Source organism: Alternaria viburni (assembly GCF_023758015.1).
Source record: "Alternaria viburni strain BMP 2772 chromosome Unknown scaffold_44, whole genome shotgun sequence".
NCBI classification, from domain to species: Eukaryota; Fungi; Ascomycota; class Dothideomycetes; order Pleosporales; family Pleosporaceae; genus Alternaria; species Alternaria viburni.
In genome coordinates this window covers 145197-158214 of record NW_026055813.1, presented here as the reverse complement: position 1 = coordinate 158214, position 13018 = coordinate 145197, and the positions used below count along the sequence as shown (strand labels likewise).

General features: G+C 51.6%; 6 protein-coding genes across 6 annotated transcripts; 2 read left to right on the top strand and 4 right to left on the bottom strand.

Moving 5' to 3' along the window:
• Positions 1-351: 351 nt before the first annotated feature.
• Positions 352-1562, top strand: J4E79_011591 (uncharacterized protein; the record flags this gene model as incomplete). Its single annotated transcript, XM_049360420.1, has 2 exons — positions 352-831; positions 924-1562. The coding sequence occupies 2 exons, from the start codon at positions 352-354 to the stop codon at positions 1560-1562; spliced, it is 1119 nt and encodes a 372-aa protein (XP_049205181.1).
• A 28-nt stretch (positions 1563-1590) lies between these two features.
• Positions 1591-2469, bottom strand: J4E79_011590 (uncharacterized protein; the record flags this gene model as incomplete). Its single annotated transcript, XM_049360419.1, has 1 exon — positions 1591-2469. The coding sequence occupies one exon, from the start codon at positions 2467-2469 to the stop codon at positions 1591-1593; it is 879 nt and encodes a 292-aa protein (XP_049205180.1).
• Positions 2470-3891: 1422 nt separating this feature from the next.
• J4E79_011589 (uncharacterized protein) lies at positions 3892-4880 on the bottom strand (the record flags this gene model as incomplete). Its single annotated transcript, XM_049360418.1, has 2 exons — positions 3892-3948; positions 4080-4880. 2 exons carry the CDS (start codon positions 4878-4880, stop codon positions 3892-3894), a joined length of 858 nt encoding a protein of 285 aa, XP_049205179.1.
• A 350-nt stretch (positions 4881-5230) lies between these two features.
• Positions 5231-7693, top strand: J4E79_011588 (uncharacterized protein; the record flags this gene model as incomplete). Its single annotated transcript, XM_049360417.1, has 5 exons — positions 5231-5265; positions 5374-5586; positions 5637-6741; positions 6792-6880; positions 6931-7693. The coding sequence occupies 5 exons, from the start codon at positions 5231-5233 to the stop codon at positions 7691-7693; spliced, it is 2205 nt and encodes a 734-aa protein (XP_049205178.1).
• A 244-nt stretch (positions 7694-7937) lies between these two features.
• On the bottom strand, positions 7938-9971 carry J4E79_011587 (uncharacterized protein; the record flags this gene model as incomplete). The annotated part of the gene is made up of 8 exons (XM_049360416.1): positions 7938-8239; positions 8295-8552; positions 8607-8672; positions 8723-9120; positions 9174-9393; positions 9478-9673; positions 9739-9753; positions 9810-9971. The coding sequence occupies 8 exons, from the start codon at positions 9969-9971 to the stop codon at positions 7938-7940; spliced, it is 1617 nt and encodes a 538-aa protein (XP_049205177.1).
• A 1033-nt stretch (positions 9972-11004) lies between these two features.
• J4E79_011586 (uncharacterized protein) lies at positions 11005-12813 on the bottom strand (the record flags this gene model as incomplete). Its single annotated transcript, XM_049360415.1, has 5 exons — positions 11005-11159; positions 11210-12259; positions 12308-12494; positions 12542-12609; positions 12660-12813. The coding sequence occupies 5 exons, from the start codon at positions 12811-12813 to the stop codon at positions 11005-11007; spliced, it is 1614 nt and encodes a 537-aa protein (XP_049205176.1).
• Between the last annotated feature and the right edge of the window lie 205 nt (positions 12814-13018).

Genomic DNA, 13018 nt, shown 5'->3' with positions numbered 1-13018 from the left:
TCCCAAAATTGGCTAGATATACAGTCCCGGCTTCCTGACGACTGGAAGTGGGATATCGAATACCATGTCACGTATACCAGATACGGTAGTCAGAGTGGGTGTTGGACTTGTACTCCTATGGAACCAGATAAGCCGAAACAATATCCTCTTGCCATTGCAAATGCGCCCGTGGTACTTCCAGTGGAGTATCATTGGCCTCCCATCAGCGGAGTGACACCACCTCCAGATCCGCGACCTGCGGCACTAATTGATTGCCGAGGCGAACTATCACTGAACCTTGTCAAAGACATTTTTCTTACGTTCCAGGGCAGCGTTGGATTCTATGTTCTGATAAACGGTCTACTCCAGATCATGGTACCAGAAGACTTCGACACAACCTGGGCGTCATCACATCTTCCGCATAAATATGGCGGTCTCAAGGTCTGTTACATCGAACAGGTCATCGAGCCTACCATGTTACCAACGAGGACAGAGACTACCGGAAGGACATTTGACAGATCATCACTCGTACCCCTAGGCACACCAGGCTCATCCCCGGCCGCACGCTTGTCAGCTCAATCTCTCGCAAACAGACCGTCGCTAAAGCTCAACGACTTCGTAGAAGCCCGCCCGAAGTCTAACCACCGAAACGAGAAATTTTCTGGACGCGTGGCGCTCAAAGTGAGCCGAACTGGCATCCCACTCATATTGATGTCCACCCACGTCATCACTGAAGCGATCCTTGCAAAGTCGCATCGCGACAGTATACTTGGCCGGAAACATGATGAACGAGTTCAGAAACTAAAAGATGATTGGAACGAGCATGTTGAAATCTGGGCTGGTGGTGGAAATGTTAGTATACTGAGCACGCCGATGATACTCGTACAGCACGGCTGTATCATCGTGCACTACTGTCGATGCGCTTTCATGCTAACATCCATTAGTGCGGAACGATCCACCAAAGCTTTGACCAGGAAGCGAGAATTTATCCGAACGGCTTCAACCACGACATCACTCTCATCAAACCCGCGCATCGGACTTTGGTGAAAGATGTCGCGTCCCCTGTCAGCGGTATCGGTTGGCTCAACCACGATTCGTGGATTTCGCTCCGCCAGCAGACGACAACAATCAAGATCTTAGCTGATGCCGAAAGCTCAGAGTCCGCGGGAGGCTCACAGGCAGCGAAAAGCATCAAATGCAGTCGTCCATCAGACATCCTTGTGGTAGGCGAAGGCATCTTCCTGAACCAGAAAGCTGCAGCGGGCAATTCGAAGAGTCTCAAACACCACGATGCGGCAACATGGAAGGATCTCGTGTCACGCGCAATCCTGTACCGTGTCTATCCTGATTTCGACCCACCGAACGGCCATAGCGGCACTGCGCTTTATGCGGATGGAACGAGGACCGATGGAACTGAAGGCCCAGGTGTCGTAGGCTTCCAAAGCTTTGTACAGCGCAGTGGTCACGTGCAGAATTTCGAGATGGAAGGTGATGCACTGGAGCGGCGATTGAGAGCTGGCAGAGTTGCGTTCTATGGAGCGTTCGAAGTCCCCGCCGAACTCAAGAAGTACCATATATACTGATCGTAACCGTTTGTCCGATTTTCCGAAGTTATACTGTCGTTGAAAGATCATGTTGCCAGCGCACCAATCGAAACTTGGCTTTCATCGTGGTCCAAAACTCCCACAGTCTCTGCCTCTCATCCCACTGATAGATAGCAAAAGTCGCAAGCCCAACAGACACGGTGACGACTACCCAGATCCATATATTCAACTGCTCCAGTTCCACAAAGTTCATGCCAAATATCGAAGTACAGTACGAAAGTGGGAGGAAGATGGTCGCAAGTATAGTGAGCTTCGTGACCTGGGTGGCTAGCGTGATCTGTTTCTGCGATTCTGCAAGTGAAGTGGCACTGACTAGGATCGATATCGCTTCCTGGTAGTGCAACGACAGCTGGCGGCATCGCGATCGGAGGAACTCGTAGTCAGCCTTGACTGCATCTTTGGCTTCCTGAGCTACATTGCTCTGGTCTTGTGTGAGATTGACCGCCCATCGAGCCAATTTTGGCGAGCTGATGAATCGGAGAACTTCTTCATGTCGGCTCGCGTGGTCATCCAGGAGGTGTTTGTGCATTATGAGTTGTTCTAGATGCTCCGTTGAGTACTTCCGATCCCATTTCGTCGACGCGATTATGTCGTACCATTTTTGAAGTGTTGATAGCAGCTGGATCTCCGAGGCAGCTGCAAACAGGAGTATAGGTGCAAGCGCGTAAAGCGGATCTTGCCCGGCAATTGCGTGATCATCAAGCATTACGTGGAGCTCTGATGGCAGATGGGACGCTGTCTGGAAGAGCGAGCCATCGGTGTCTTGCGCGATATCGAGATCGGGGAAGGGCAGCGGCCATGAGTGTTTGATCGTCGACTCCTGTCCCAGCAAATGTACAGGTAATAAGCGGATGTCTCGGCGTCCTGTCTCTGTCTTGGCCGCCATATACTCGACGAAATGATGGTAAGTGCGGCTATGAGAGAGATTTCTGCTTCCGACATCTGTCCACAAGATTGCTGATACACATGGTAAGCGGTGACGAAACGAAATCAAGGTTTGACAGGTCGCTCACCAGTCCAGCCGTCTCCATTTGACTCAACGGTGATGGACACATCTTGCTCGATGACAAATTGAAGGTTGCTAAGATATGCATGGCCTCTTACATACGAACAGCCAGGAGCTGCGGCCAAACGTCTGGGCATCCATTCAACGTCGTCGGGTAGAAGCCTTCGTCGCGCTTGCAAGATCAAGCTACTGAATGAGTCTACAGGCAGCTTGTTCTTGCCAAAGTTTCCCTGGGTGTTAAGACGCAGTAGGAGCCCTTTGTTCGAAGTGGCGTATGGGCTTCTCGTGATTGCGTGAAGAACAGGCCCGTCAGTCGAGCGCCAAAGATGGATATGCTGCCGAAAGAACTCGGGAGCGATCTTGTATTTCGCGCCCACTTCACATATCCAAGACCCTGGAAGATGTCCATTGAGGAAAAGGACCTGTCCTTGCCCTTTGCTCGGAGGCGGAGCTGCGACTAGGTCCTGTAACTGAGAATATTTGTAACTATGACGTTGATACTGCTCAGAGCCATGACAAGGCGGCCCATACACAGACAAATGGCCAAGATGATACGCTTCAAGGTCACTGTATTGCTTGGGTAGATGTGCCTCATCAGCTCGGAGCAGCTCAGCGAGAAATCTGTAATGATAGCCAAAGAAAAGCGTGCGAGTATATGAACGTGCAGCGTAGTTGAGTATATGCTGGCGATAGCCTTGGGCTTCAGGCGATAGCTGCATCTTGCTCGTGTGGCTGGAAGATGCGACACAAGTTATGGGCGGTAAAGGATCGGGGAAGAAGGCATCGTAGCAAGTAAGCTCCATCCATGTCAAGAAGTACCTTTAGAACACAGGGAGTCAGATCCGGTTTTCGCAACAGCATCAAAGGCTGGAGACAAGCCAGCTGCACAATCATGGTGTTCTCCGTCGCGACCAGTCAGGCAGGCGCGTAAGCGAACGCGCACCATGGATCTTCGCAATACCTGCGGGTGGGGGCTAGCCGCCCGTGATACGAGGCTGAATGCTTCCGATGTCGTTCATCAGCGGAACGACCCCACGACTTGTGCGACGCCAAGCAAAACCTGAACAGCGGTCATGAAGACCACGATCGTAGCGAACCTGATGTTGTCAGTTTTATGAATGCAACAGTGTTGAGTATCTCACAAGAACGTCCAGAATTGCAAGGTATCGTTGCGGTTACGGAACAAGACCCAAATGCTCCATGGCTTCGCCTGCTGCAGATGCTCATCTAGGATCATGATTCGAGACCAGAGATGAGGGAATATGCCCGGTGTCCATGCGATCGGCTGCTGATTTATGGCGCTCATGAGGTGAGGAAGCTTAGGGTCGTATTCGCTGCTACGTTGAAGTCGACTAAAGGCTTGGTAATCGCTGATCGCGCGATTGCGGTATCGTCGAGCAGAACATGGCTGACATGGGCAACATCGCCGCTGTATATAGGTATACCAAGTCAGTGTATGCTCCATATGCAGTTCGTAGAGAAACACGTACCCATAAACCAAGCTTAGCATGAGGACCCAATGAGGGCCAGGCGTTGAATAGCAAGCTGTATGACTCCATGACCTCTTGCGCCAGCTCATTACCGACACCGACCATCCTAAGAGGAGCGGCATCTAACGCGCATGGTAGCGCAAAGATCTCAAGTATGCGACGTCCGTTGCGGTTCGATAGCAGGAGGTGCCGGGACATGTTATGAGTCCAGGTGATTTCCACTGCTCCGAACACAGTCAACCTGTACGCGTTGAGGTGGGTGGCGTCAACAAAGAGCGACTCCAAGGACTCTAAATCTGCCATGGTCACCACAGAGGCGAATGCAACAGGCGCTGGTAGCAAGCCGCTGCCCGCTACCAATTCTGCCAAGCTCTCGAAGTATGGCTGGCCACCCAGCAGGCTTCCGTGCAAGCGCAGATTGTAGCTTGCCGTCACCATTCGGAGCTTACCGGCTACTGTTGGTAGATCGGTAAACGAGCTCAGTAACAGTGTGCAGCTGCCAATAGCGCGCACTACCGTGTCCTCTTCGTGCCATTGTGTGTTCGGGTGGTTGGATAGCGAGTGTAGCAGCCCTTCAATGCTCCTCTTCATTGACCCAAGGGGCTGAGGGCCATGGAAGTATTGTACTATGGTTATGAGAAGATCTTCGTATTCTGGAGTACCACGAGCATCGTGCTGGTTCAGAAGGTAGTTGATGTACGGTTCGACGGTGTCATCGTTGGGGTAATTCGGGAAGCCCAACGCGTGCGCGAGACGTATTCGGAGGGGATCAGGTGGGGGAGGCCCTAGAAACATGCCCATTGTGTATATTGGGCAACCCGTAAGCCTCAATTACTATGGCAGAGTGAAGGCAATAGATCGCTGAATGCGCAAAGAGAAGGGTTTCCATGTGGAGGCTGGCAGGCTGTCCATGAGGCTGTGCATCGCAAGGGGATAGCCCATCAGGATGGTATTGCCCCTTTTGACCAGGCGGAGGCTGAGTTTTGGCTGACATGATCATGCATGTGTGCCGGCGCGTAGCGATGGATGCGTTGTGGCAGCGAAGGACCTCGGGAGGAGAGGGCGTCACGGGCTGCACGCGTCGCTTATCGATAAGACACCTCGCGCTTAGGCAACCTGCGTCACAATCTCGCCTGCGCCCAACCACAGACATGACGAACTCACCGACGCGTGTTTCCGAGATTATGTCACACACACATGAATTGAGAATTATCCTGTGCACAAACTGGTGCAGTTATCGATATGTAATATACGCGCTGAGTCTACAGCTATCCATTTGCTAACCAACCAACAGGGACGCCGGCAGCAGTAGGCGCAATGGCAAGCCAGCATCCTGCGAACCATGCCGGCTGAACAAAACCAAGTGTGATCATGGCCATCCAAAGTGTGATCGATGTCGTCAACGTGGTATTGAAGACCGCTGCTTCTACCACCCAGCACCTCTCACCAGACAGCGTCAGAGTGCCGATGAGTCAGGAACAGGTGAAGCCCGTCCTCCTAAAAGAAAGTATGCACACATTTGGAACTACATTCACATCAGTATTTTGACTCGAACAGACGACCCTCGAAGCAGGCTTCGGATGCTGTTGCCGCTTTTGCCCCAGCGTCTCCGTCGCATGGTGACAAGCTTGCGGATGCCGTAGCTGCTGATGTATATCACCCTGGGTTTCTCGGGCCTGGATCGTACGCCGTACTTCTTCCTCAGGATGAAGAACCCGGTCAGATGCGTGAACGCGAGGAGTCTGTTACATCAGAACGATCAGATCGCGAACTTACACACCAGCACACCCTGTCCAAGTCCATGCGATACCAGATGGCTTGTGATGTTTTGAGCACTCTTCGCCATTACAACGCTATCAAAGAGCTCGTTCTATGGTATAATGCAACAAATGAAGCAGGTGTGATACCTGCCCAGGTTCAGGTCGACGCCGTGAATGCGTTAGAAGCTGTTGTTGACAAGCATGACCTTCGGCGGAAGAAACCCAGTTCTCTGCTGATAAGCCAAGTACTCGAGACGACTGCACGCCCTTTCACAGTATCACAGTCAATGGAGGCACACGACTTTCACATCTTGTGTTCCGGTGATAATTTACGATTCGAAACTATCGGCTTTCTCCTCGCGACGGCCGGGCGATCGCTAACGTTTGGCTTCGTTCCGGATATCTTCAGTGATCCTGCCAACAAGGACATGAAGTTACACTTTGCCGATGAGCTACTTCGCGCGAGTACGACCTGTCTTTTTCTCACGACGATGCTTGCGACAGTCAACGACATAACGATCTGGATGTATTACGAAAACTATCTATTTACAATCATGATCTGCGGCTACCAAGGCCCACCCAGCTGGCGACGGATAGGCGAACTGTCGACACAGATATATGCACTGGGTATACATCAAGAGAAGAAGTGCGCTCATGCTCCGAAATGGTTGACGGAAACACGCCGTAGGGTTTTCTGTTCAGCATACAACCAGGACAAGTCGATATCCACCTTCCTTGGCCGTCCGATACGTATCAGCAAGAGACACACTGACATCGAGCTTCCACTCGACCTGGCCGATAATGAAGTCACCGGTGACCAGGCGACCTTGGAATCTGCCATCGCAGCGTTGGACGAGGACGGTTGGAATACCAAAGGCAGATGGTTGAGAGCGTCTTGGATCGTAAGTCTTGCACCTAGGCTAGTTTCGTTCCCTCAGCTAACGTACATTAGCGTTTACGTCATATATCCCTGCGAAGTCGCGAAGAAATCCTGGAATTCTCGCTCGTCAAGATAGACGCAAACGCGGAAGCTCAGCTACTGTACGCATGCTATGATGACCCGACTTTGACTTCTACTAACAAGTCTGTAGAGATATATCCGAGCGTGTACGCACTTCCTGGGAGACGCTACCCAAACATATGCGATACTGGAAGACCTGTTGGGAAGACGATGTTCCCACGGTAATCTGTCTGATGCTGTCCATCATACACCTCACGCATTGGTACAACGAGTTCATGATCCAAAAGCTGCTCGATTACAGCCCATTGACGCTCAACACTGCCCTACTGCGCGTCTCTGTTGATCTTCTTTGCAATACACTTACCTTGGGTAGAATACGCGATCGATCTTACGATGTTCAACGCGACATGCTCAACGCCCTACTGCTGTTTGGTGTACCCGCAGCGTCGGTACTTGCTACAGCATTGCGCGAGCAACATCGAACAGGCCAGCAATTCCCCGCTGAAATATCCCGCGCTGAGATCATTCGCATGCTCAGCGTGCTCATATCACATCTTGATTCGGCCGCACACATGGAAAACTCTGGAGCTAGACACGGCGAAGCCAACTACAACCTCTTTCGCAAGGCGAGCAAGATCTTCACCAAGGTCATTGATACAGTCTTGGACACCCGGCCCGTGGAGGAGATTACCCCAGCGAGTGCTCAGCTTGGACTTGACCTGGATCTGGACATTTTCTCCGGCGCTGGGTTGGATGGTTTTGAAGGAGGCATGGAATTCCCTGGCATGGGAATGTCACTTGGCATGAACGGGAATGGAAATGGAAATTTCAGTGATGCTGCGGATGATTGGGGTGCTCTCGGTCAGTGGAACGCCTTTGGTGGGCCTGTATAAAGCCCTGTCACCACTGGCTATGCGCCCTGCAGGAGACCTCGCATATATATGCATCTCGCAAGTTGATACGGAAACTGTGGACATGTCGGACATTTGGTTTTAGAGTACATTTGGCCTTGCGCCAGCACATATAACTGTTGATATACTAATTATAATCTAGTACAATACTGACAACCTTCTTAAGGCGTCATTTATACAAAAGAGAACGCTTCCCTCCATCTCCCATCGGAGCATTGCTTTCCTCTTACGCCTCCAATGCGGCCGTCCTCTTGATGTTTGTGTACCGGAACCCAAAAGCAGCAAGGAACGCGGCACCACCGAACGCGATACCTACAATAAGGCACTCACGGAATCCAGCGACGTAGGCCTCAAGCACTCCCTCGAGGAACTGCGATGGAATCAGAGTCTTGAGCTCGGAAGCACCGGCATCCAGGACGATGTGGGGGTCAAGACCTGGCGCTGTGATGGGCAGCTGCTTGAGAAGCGTGTTCTGGAACGCAGCTTGGGCAGACGAGACTCCAAAAGCGCCACCGAGGGTTTGGATGACTGCAGCGCTCGTCAGTAATGCGTCGAGGAAGCAACGAGAAAGAATGTGGCTTACAAAGAAGTGTGGCTGTGGCCAAAGGCACATCGACTTCCTTAGTAGTCGCCTGAATAAGCATGACAGGGACTTGGAAGCTCACACCGATACCGATACCGCAGAGGATCTGGTATCCAATCCAGACTTTGGCGGGTGAATCGACATCGAAGGTGTAGATCATACTGGCACCGATGGTTGTGATGGCCGCTCCTCCAATCATCCACGGATATGCGTAGCCGGTCTTCGTGATGATCTGGCCAACGATCACGACGCAGATGGCTGGAGATATTATAAGCATTTGAAGGAGAGAATGGGCGTTGGTGGTCTACTTACTGACTGCGAGGATGAAGGGTACAGTGCGAACACCACTTGACGCTGCTGAGACACCCTGGACGGATTCTGGCGACGGTTAGTCATTGTTGGCGTAACGGCCAGCTCAGTGAACTTACGGAAGTAAATCGGCAAGTAGTAGAACGTGACCAAGAAGGCAGAATTGATCAGGAATGAGAACATCGAACCGACCCAGATAGTTCTTCTCTGGATGATGAGGCTGTGAACCATGGCGTTCTCACTCAGCCACCACTGATCGACCACGAACAGAGTCATCAACACGACGAAGGCCACCAGGGTGCCAATCACAGCACCACTGTTCCATGCCTTCGAGATACCTCCCCATTGAAGCGCGAGGATGAAGCAAACAATTGCACCGATTATGAGGATCAGACCAGGCACATCGAGTGTGCGAAGCATGCCACGCCAGTCAGGACGAGACTTCGGCGGTTCATTTGCGAAGAACAAGAGGATGAAGAGGCATGATACACCGCCAACGGGAAGGTTGATGTAGAAGCTATAAGGCTGTTAGTGAGAGCCTCAGGGCTTCTGCGATAAGATGCAACGTACCACCAGCGCCATGAGACATGGCTTGTAAAAGCACCACCGATCAACGGGCCGACGACACTGGCGAGACCATATGCTGCGCCCATCAAACCGCTGTACTTGGGTCGATCTGCTGAGGGTACCAGAACGGCAATAATGGTATACGAGCCGGAGAATAGTCCAGCTGCACCAACACCGCATATCGCTCGACCGATGATCAAAGCCACGGAGCTGGGTGCGGCACCTATCAACGTAAAACATTAGCATAGTGTTGATATCAAAGGAGGAAAAAGCTCATGTTCAGAACTACCAGAGGATATGAACTTACCGCAGATCACACTACCCAACTCGAAGAAGAAGATGGAGATGAGGTACGTCCACTTCAACGGGAAGAAAGTGTACAGTCGGCCCCAGAAGGCCGTAGTCGCAGCCGTGGTGATGAAGAAAGCTGAGCCATACCAGCCGATATCCTGGAGACTTTTGAACTCATCGGTGATCTTGGGGATGGCTGTTGATATGATGGTCTGCGCTTTCGGTTAGGCCTTGGCTGGAAAGGGTCGAAGAAGAGAGACTTGTTGCTCGTACTTACAAAGTCTAGGGAAGCCTGCAGCGATGAGTTAGTTGACGTTTCTGGTATTGATGGGTCAAGACGTTGCTTACGAGGAAAATAGCTAAGACCAGTCCTACAAGTACAAGTACGAATCGTCCTTTCGTCAACTGGATATGCGCTAGCTCTTCTTTCTCCTCCCCTGTATTGAGCGACCCTTCGGTGGAATGGAGGTCTTTCTCCTCGTCTGAGCGTCTAAGAACGTCTTCCTTCATGTTTGCAAGATTAACGCAGATGGTATGAAGAAAAGAGAGACGACGGTGCTTGATGGTTGTACTACTGATGCTTCACGTCGCAGGTTATTAGCCAAATAGTAGTCTCAACGATGCCGCAGCATCATCGACTCCCTAAACGGCCCCAGTCCCGAAGTGCGAGGACGGACGAAAATCATCTTCATGCGAGGAGCCCGCTGGAGTGTTTGGTGTGTGTTGGGGAAGGACCTCCTTGGTCGCTTCCGTTCTTGCACGGAGTTCCGTTGGCGCTAGCGGACAAGCGTGACTTCCATCAACAAAGGCCTCGGTGTTTTGTCAGCGTCGCTCACATCAATGCTAGCTACTGCATCGGGGTCGCGCGTGTCTTTAGTCAGCTATGGCGATCGCATCGAAGTTTCGCGGACGTCCTGTTCATGTTGGCGGTGGATGGGGGCGCGTGCTTTGGACGCGACGCGCCGTGGCGTAACGCCAAATCCGCAACCAATGCACTTATAGGAAACGTCAACATGCTTAGGACGCTTTTGATGAACGTGAACATTAAGAAGGCAGTATACACGGATATTGGTGTGTTGATTCGACACTTGTAGTGGAGAGCTTATAGACATAACGGGTGGCCATGTGCCAACTTCATCAGCGTGATATCAAGAGAAGTCATGGAATGACTTGCTGGACGCTGTTCCATCCCTGGTGCCATGAGCGGGGTATACGCTGTTCCACGTCTTATTTTCCGTACGTGGGGAATACGGCGCATGCTTCCACGCAGTAGTATACACCTTTGGACTAAGTCGGAGTACGAAGAAAGAGGCTTTCGTGAAGCGCAGCCGTATTCGTGGGCAACGCGCACGATCCTTCACTAGACACCAGTACGACAAAATTAAGGGCCAATATTTGAAGGATAGACAAGATAGTATACTTGGTACGCAAGGAGCAAAACTACAGGGATACACTATAGCAAGAAGGCAAGGAGACGTAACAGCACGGTAGAGGGTCAGGGCGTGGTGTACGAAGCCACCAAGTTCTTCGGAAGAAGAGCTGTTCAGATAGCAAGATCAGGATGTTCCACCAAAGCCTCCTCATACATGGTCACAAGCTTCTTCTCTTTATGCGCATCTCTTGGTTTGATGTCGAAGACGAACACCTCCGGCCGAGTAATGAGCAAATCTGTCCAATCTTCTGTGTGAATTGGTATATCTGTTGTTATGTCAGCACAAGAACGAGGCGTCAAAAAGCGGGATACGTACCAATGCCAATTTTGTTCTTCTTCTTGGTGACATTGAATGCCCAGGCCAAAGAGCCCATGATTGTGACCAGTTGGTAGTCTACAATCTCCATACCCAAGCAATTGCGACGACCATAGCCGAAGACGTGGTGATTGATGACATTGGGGTACTTCGTCAGAGGCTCTTTGTAAGTAGGATATTTCGGGTTCAGATAGCGATCTGGGTTGAACTCTTCCGGATTGGGGTACAAGGATTCGTCACTCCGACGCGCCCACTCGGTAGCATGGATGAGCGCACCCTTCGGGATGAAATAGCCATCGTATTCATCATCTCTCTCAGCTTCGTGGGGAACCCCCGTAGGGACTGGCGGTCTCCAGCGGATCAGCTCTTTGCCGATCGCTCTCAGAACCGGAAGCTTCGGTGCGTCGGCCCATGTGGGTAGACGGTCGGGGCCGCAAACCTCATCGATCTCGTCTTGTAGTCGCTTCTGCCAATGGGGGTAATGGCACATAGCGAGGTAGTACGTCTGGATGGGCGAAGACATGGGTAGTGATGCTGTGATAGCAAGCATGCCTATCGCGAAAGCACCCTCCTTCTCGTCCGGGACGCCATCGGGGAACTTCAAGCGCTCCTTGTCCTTGAAGAAAGTGCGAGACCAGGAATGACCGGGAATACCAGCGTCCATCTTGGCCTTTACGGATTGCATGGCCCCGACCCAGAATTCCCTCTGGGCATCATGGCGCGCCTTCTCCTGCCAATACCAAGGGTTGATCAAGTTAGGTAACTTCTGAACGACTGGAAACCTGTTCGGTAGCTTCCCTGCTGGAGATATGGCAGCGAGAAGGCCAGCCGAGCTTCGGTTCAACCCACGACTTAGCTTGGGTTCTTCCCAGGCGAGGCGCGCGCTCACACGATGGGTGAACTCTTCGGCGAGATCGGGATAGTTGCGGTTGTCTTTCATCAGCGAAACCATCATCCGCGTGATCTCGAGGTGCGTGAAGCCGAACATGTCGTAATTGTAGGTCTCGGACAGGCATTGGTGAGCGAATTTACGGTGTCTTGTAAGTGCCGCTGCAGAAACAGTCAGCGACATTCAGAAATGATCCGATGAATACATACCATTGTTGTCTAAGAGAGGAAGATATTCTGCATCGGTTTTGGCGCCTGGGATGTTGGGTGTGGGCGCGCGATTGGAATAGTATGCTCCACGCCTTGCGAGAAGATCCTGACACACCTTCTCGCTGTTGACACGGATATGTTTCACACCGAAGAGAGTGAACTGGTAGATCGGACCATAGTCTTCGTGCTGTAATGATTTAATTACACTGTCAGAAGTCTCGATAGGGAGCGTACCCATTCAGCAAATTTCTTGTACACATCCTTGGAAGGGAACTTGTGGAAAGGACCGATCCATGGTAGACCTTTATAGCACTGTCAGCAAGCACCTTTTCTCCACACGATGGATACTGACCTTTGGGGCCCGGCAGCGGCTTGTACTTGGGCTTTTTCGGCCTGAACAGACGAACAACGGCTAGAAGAAAAGCACCTATGACACTGATGGCGATGCTGGGAACGAAGAGAGAAAGCATAGCTTGCGAGAGCGGTTGAACCTCCACGTCAATCATGATCGCTAGAGTCAACGAAAGACAGCTGAATGAAATGTCGAACTGACACCAACCTTGGGCCAGTCTACGGGGCTTTTAACTACAGTCCTCATGGTTTTCAGGCCAACTCTACTATCGCTCCAACTCCGGACTGGCATATCTTCAACACCATCACCCTCTCGGACCTGCCTCGGTGTCATGTCTCGCGAACGCCATCAGCATAATG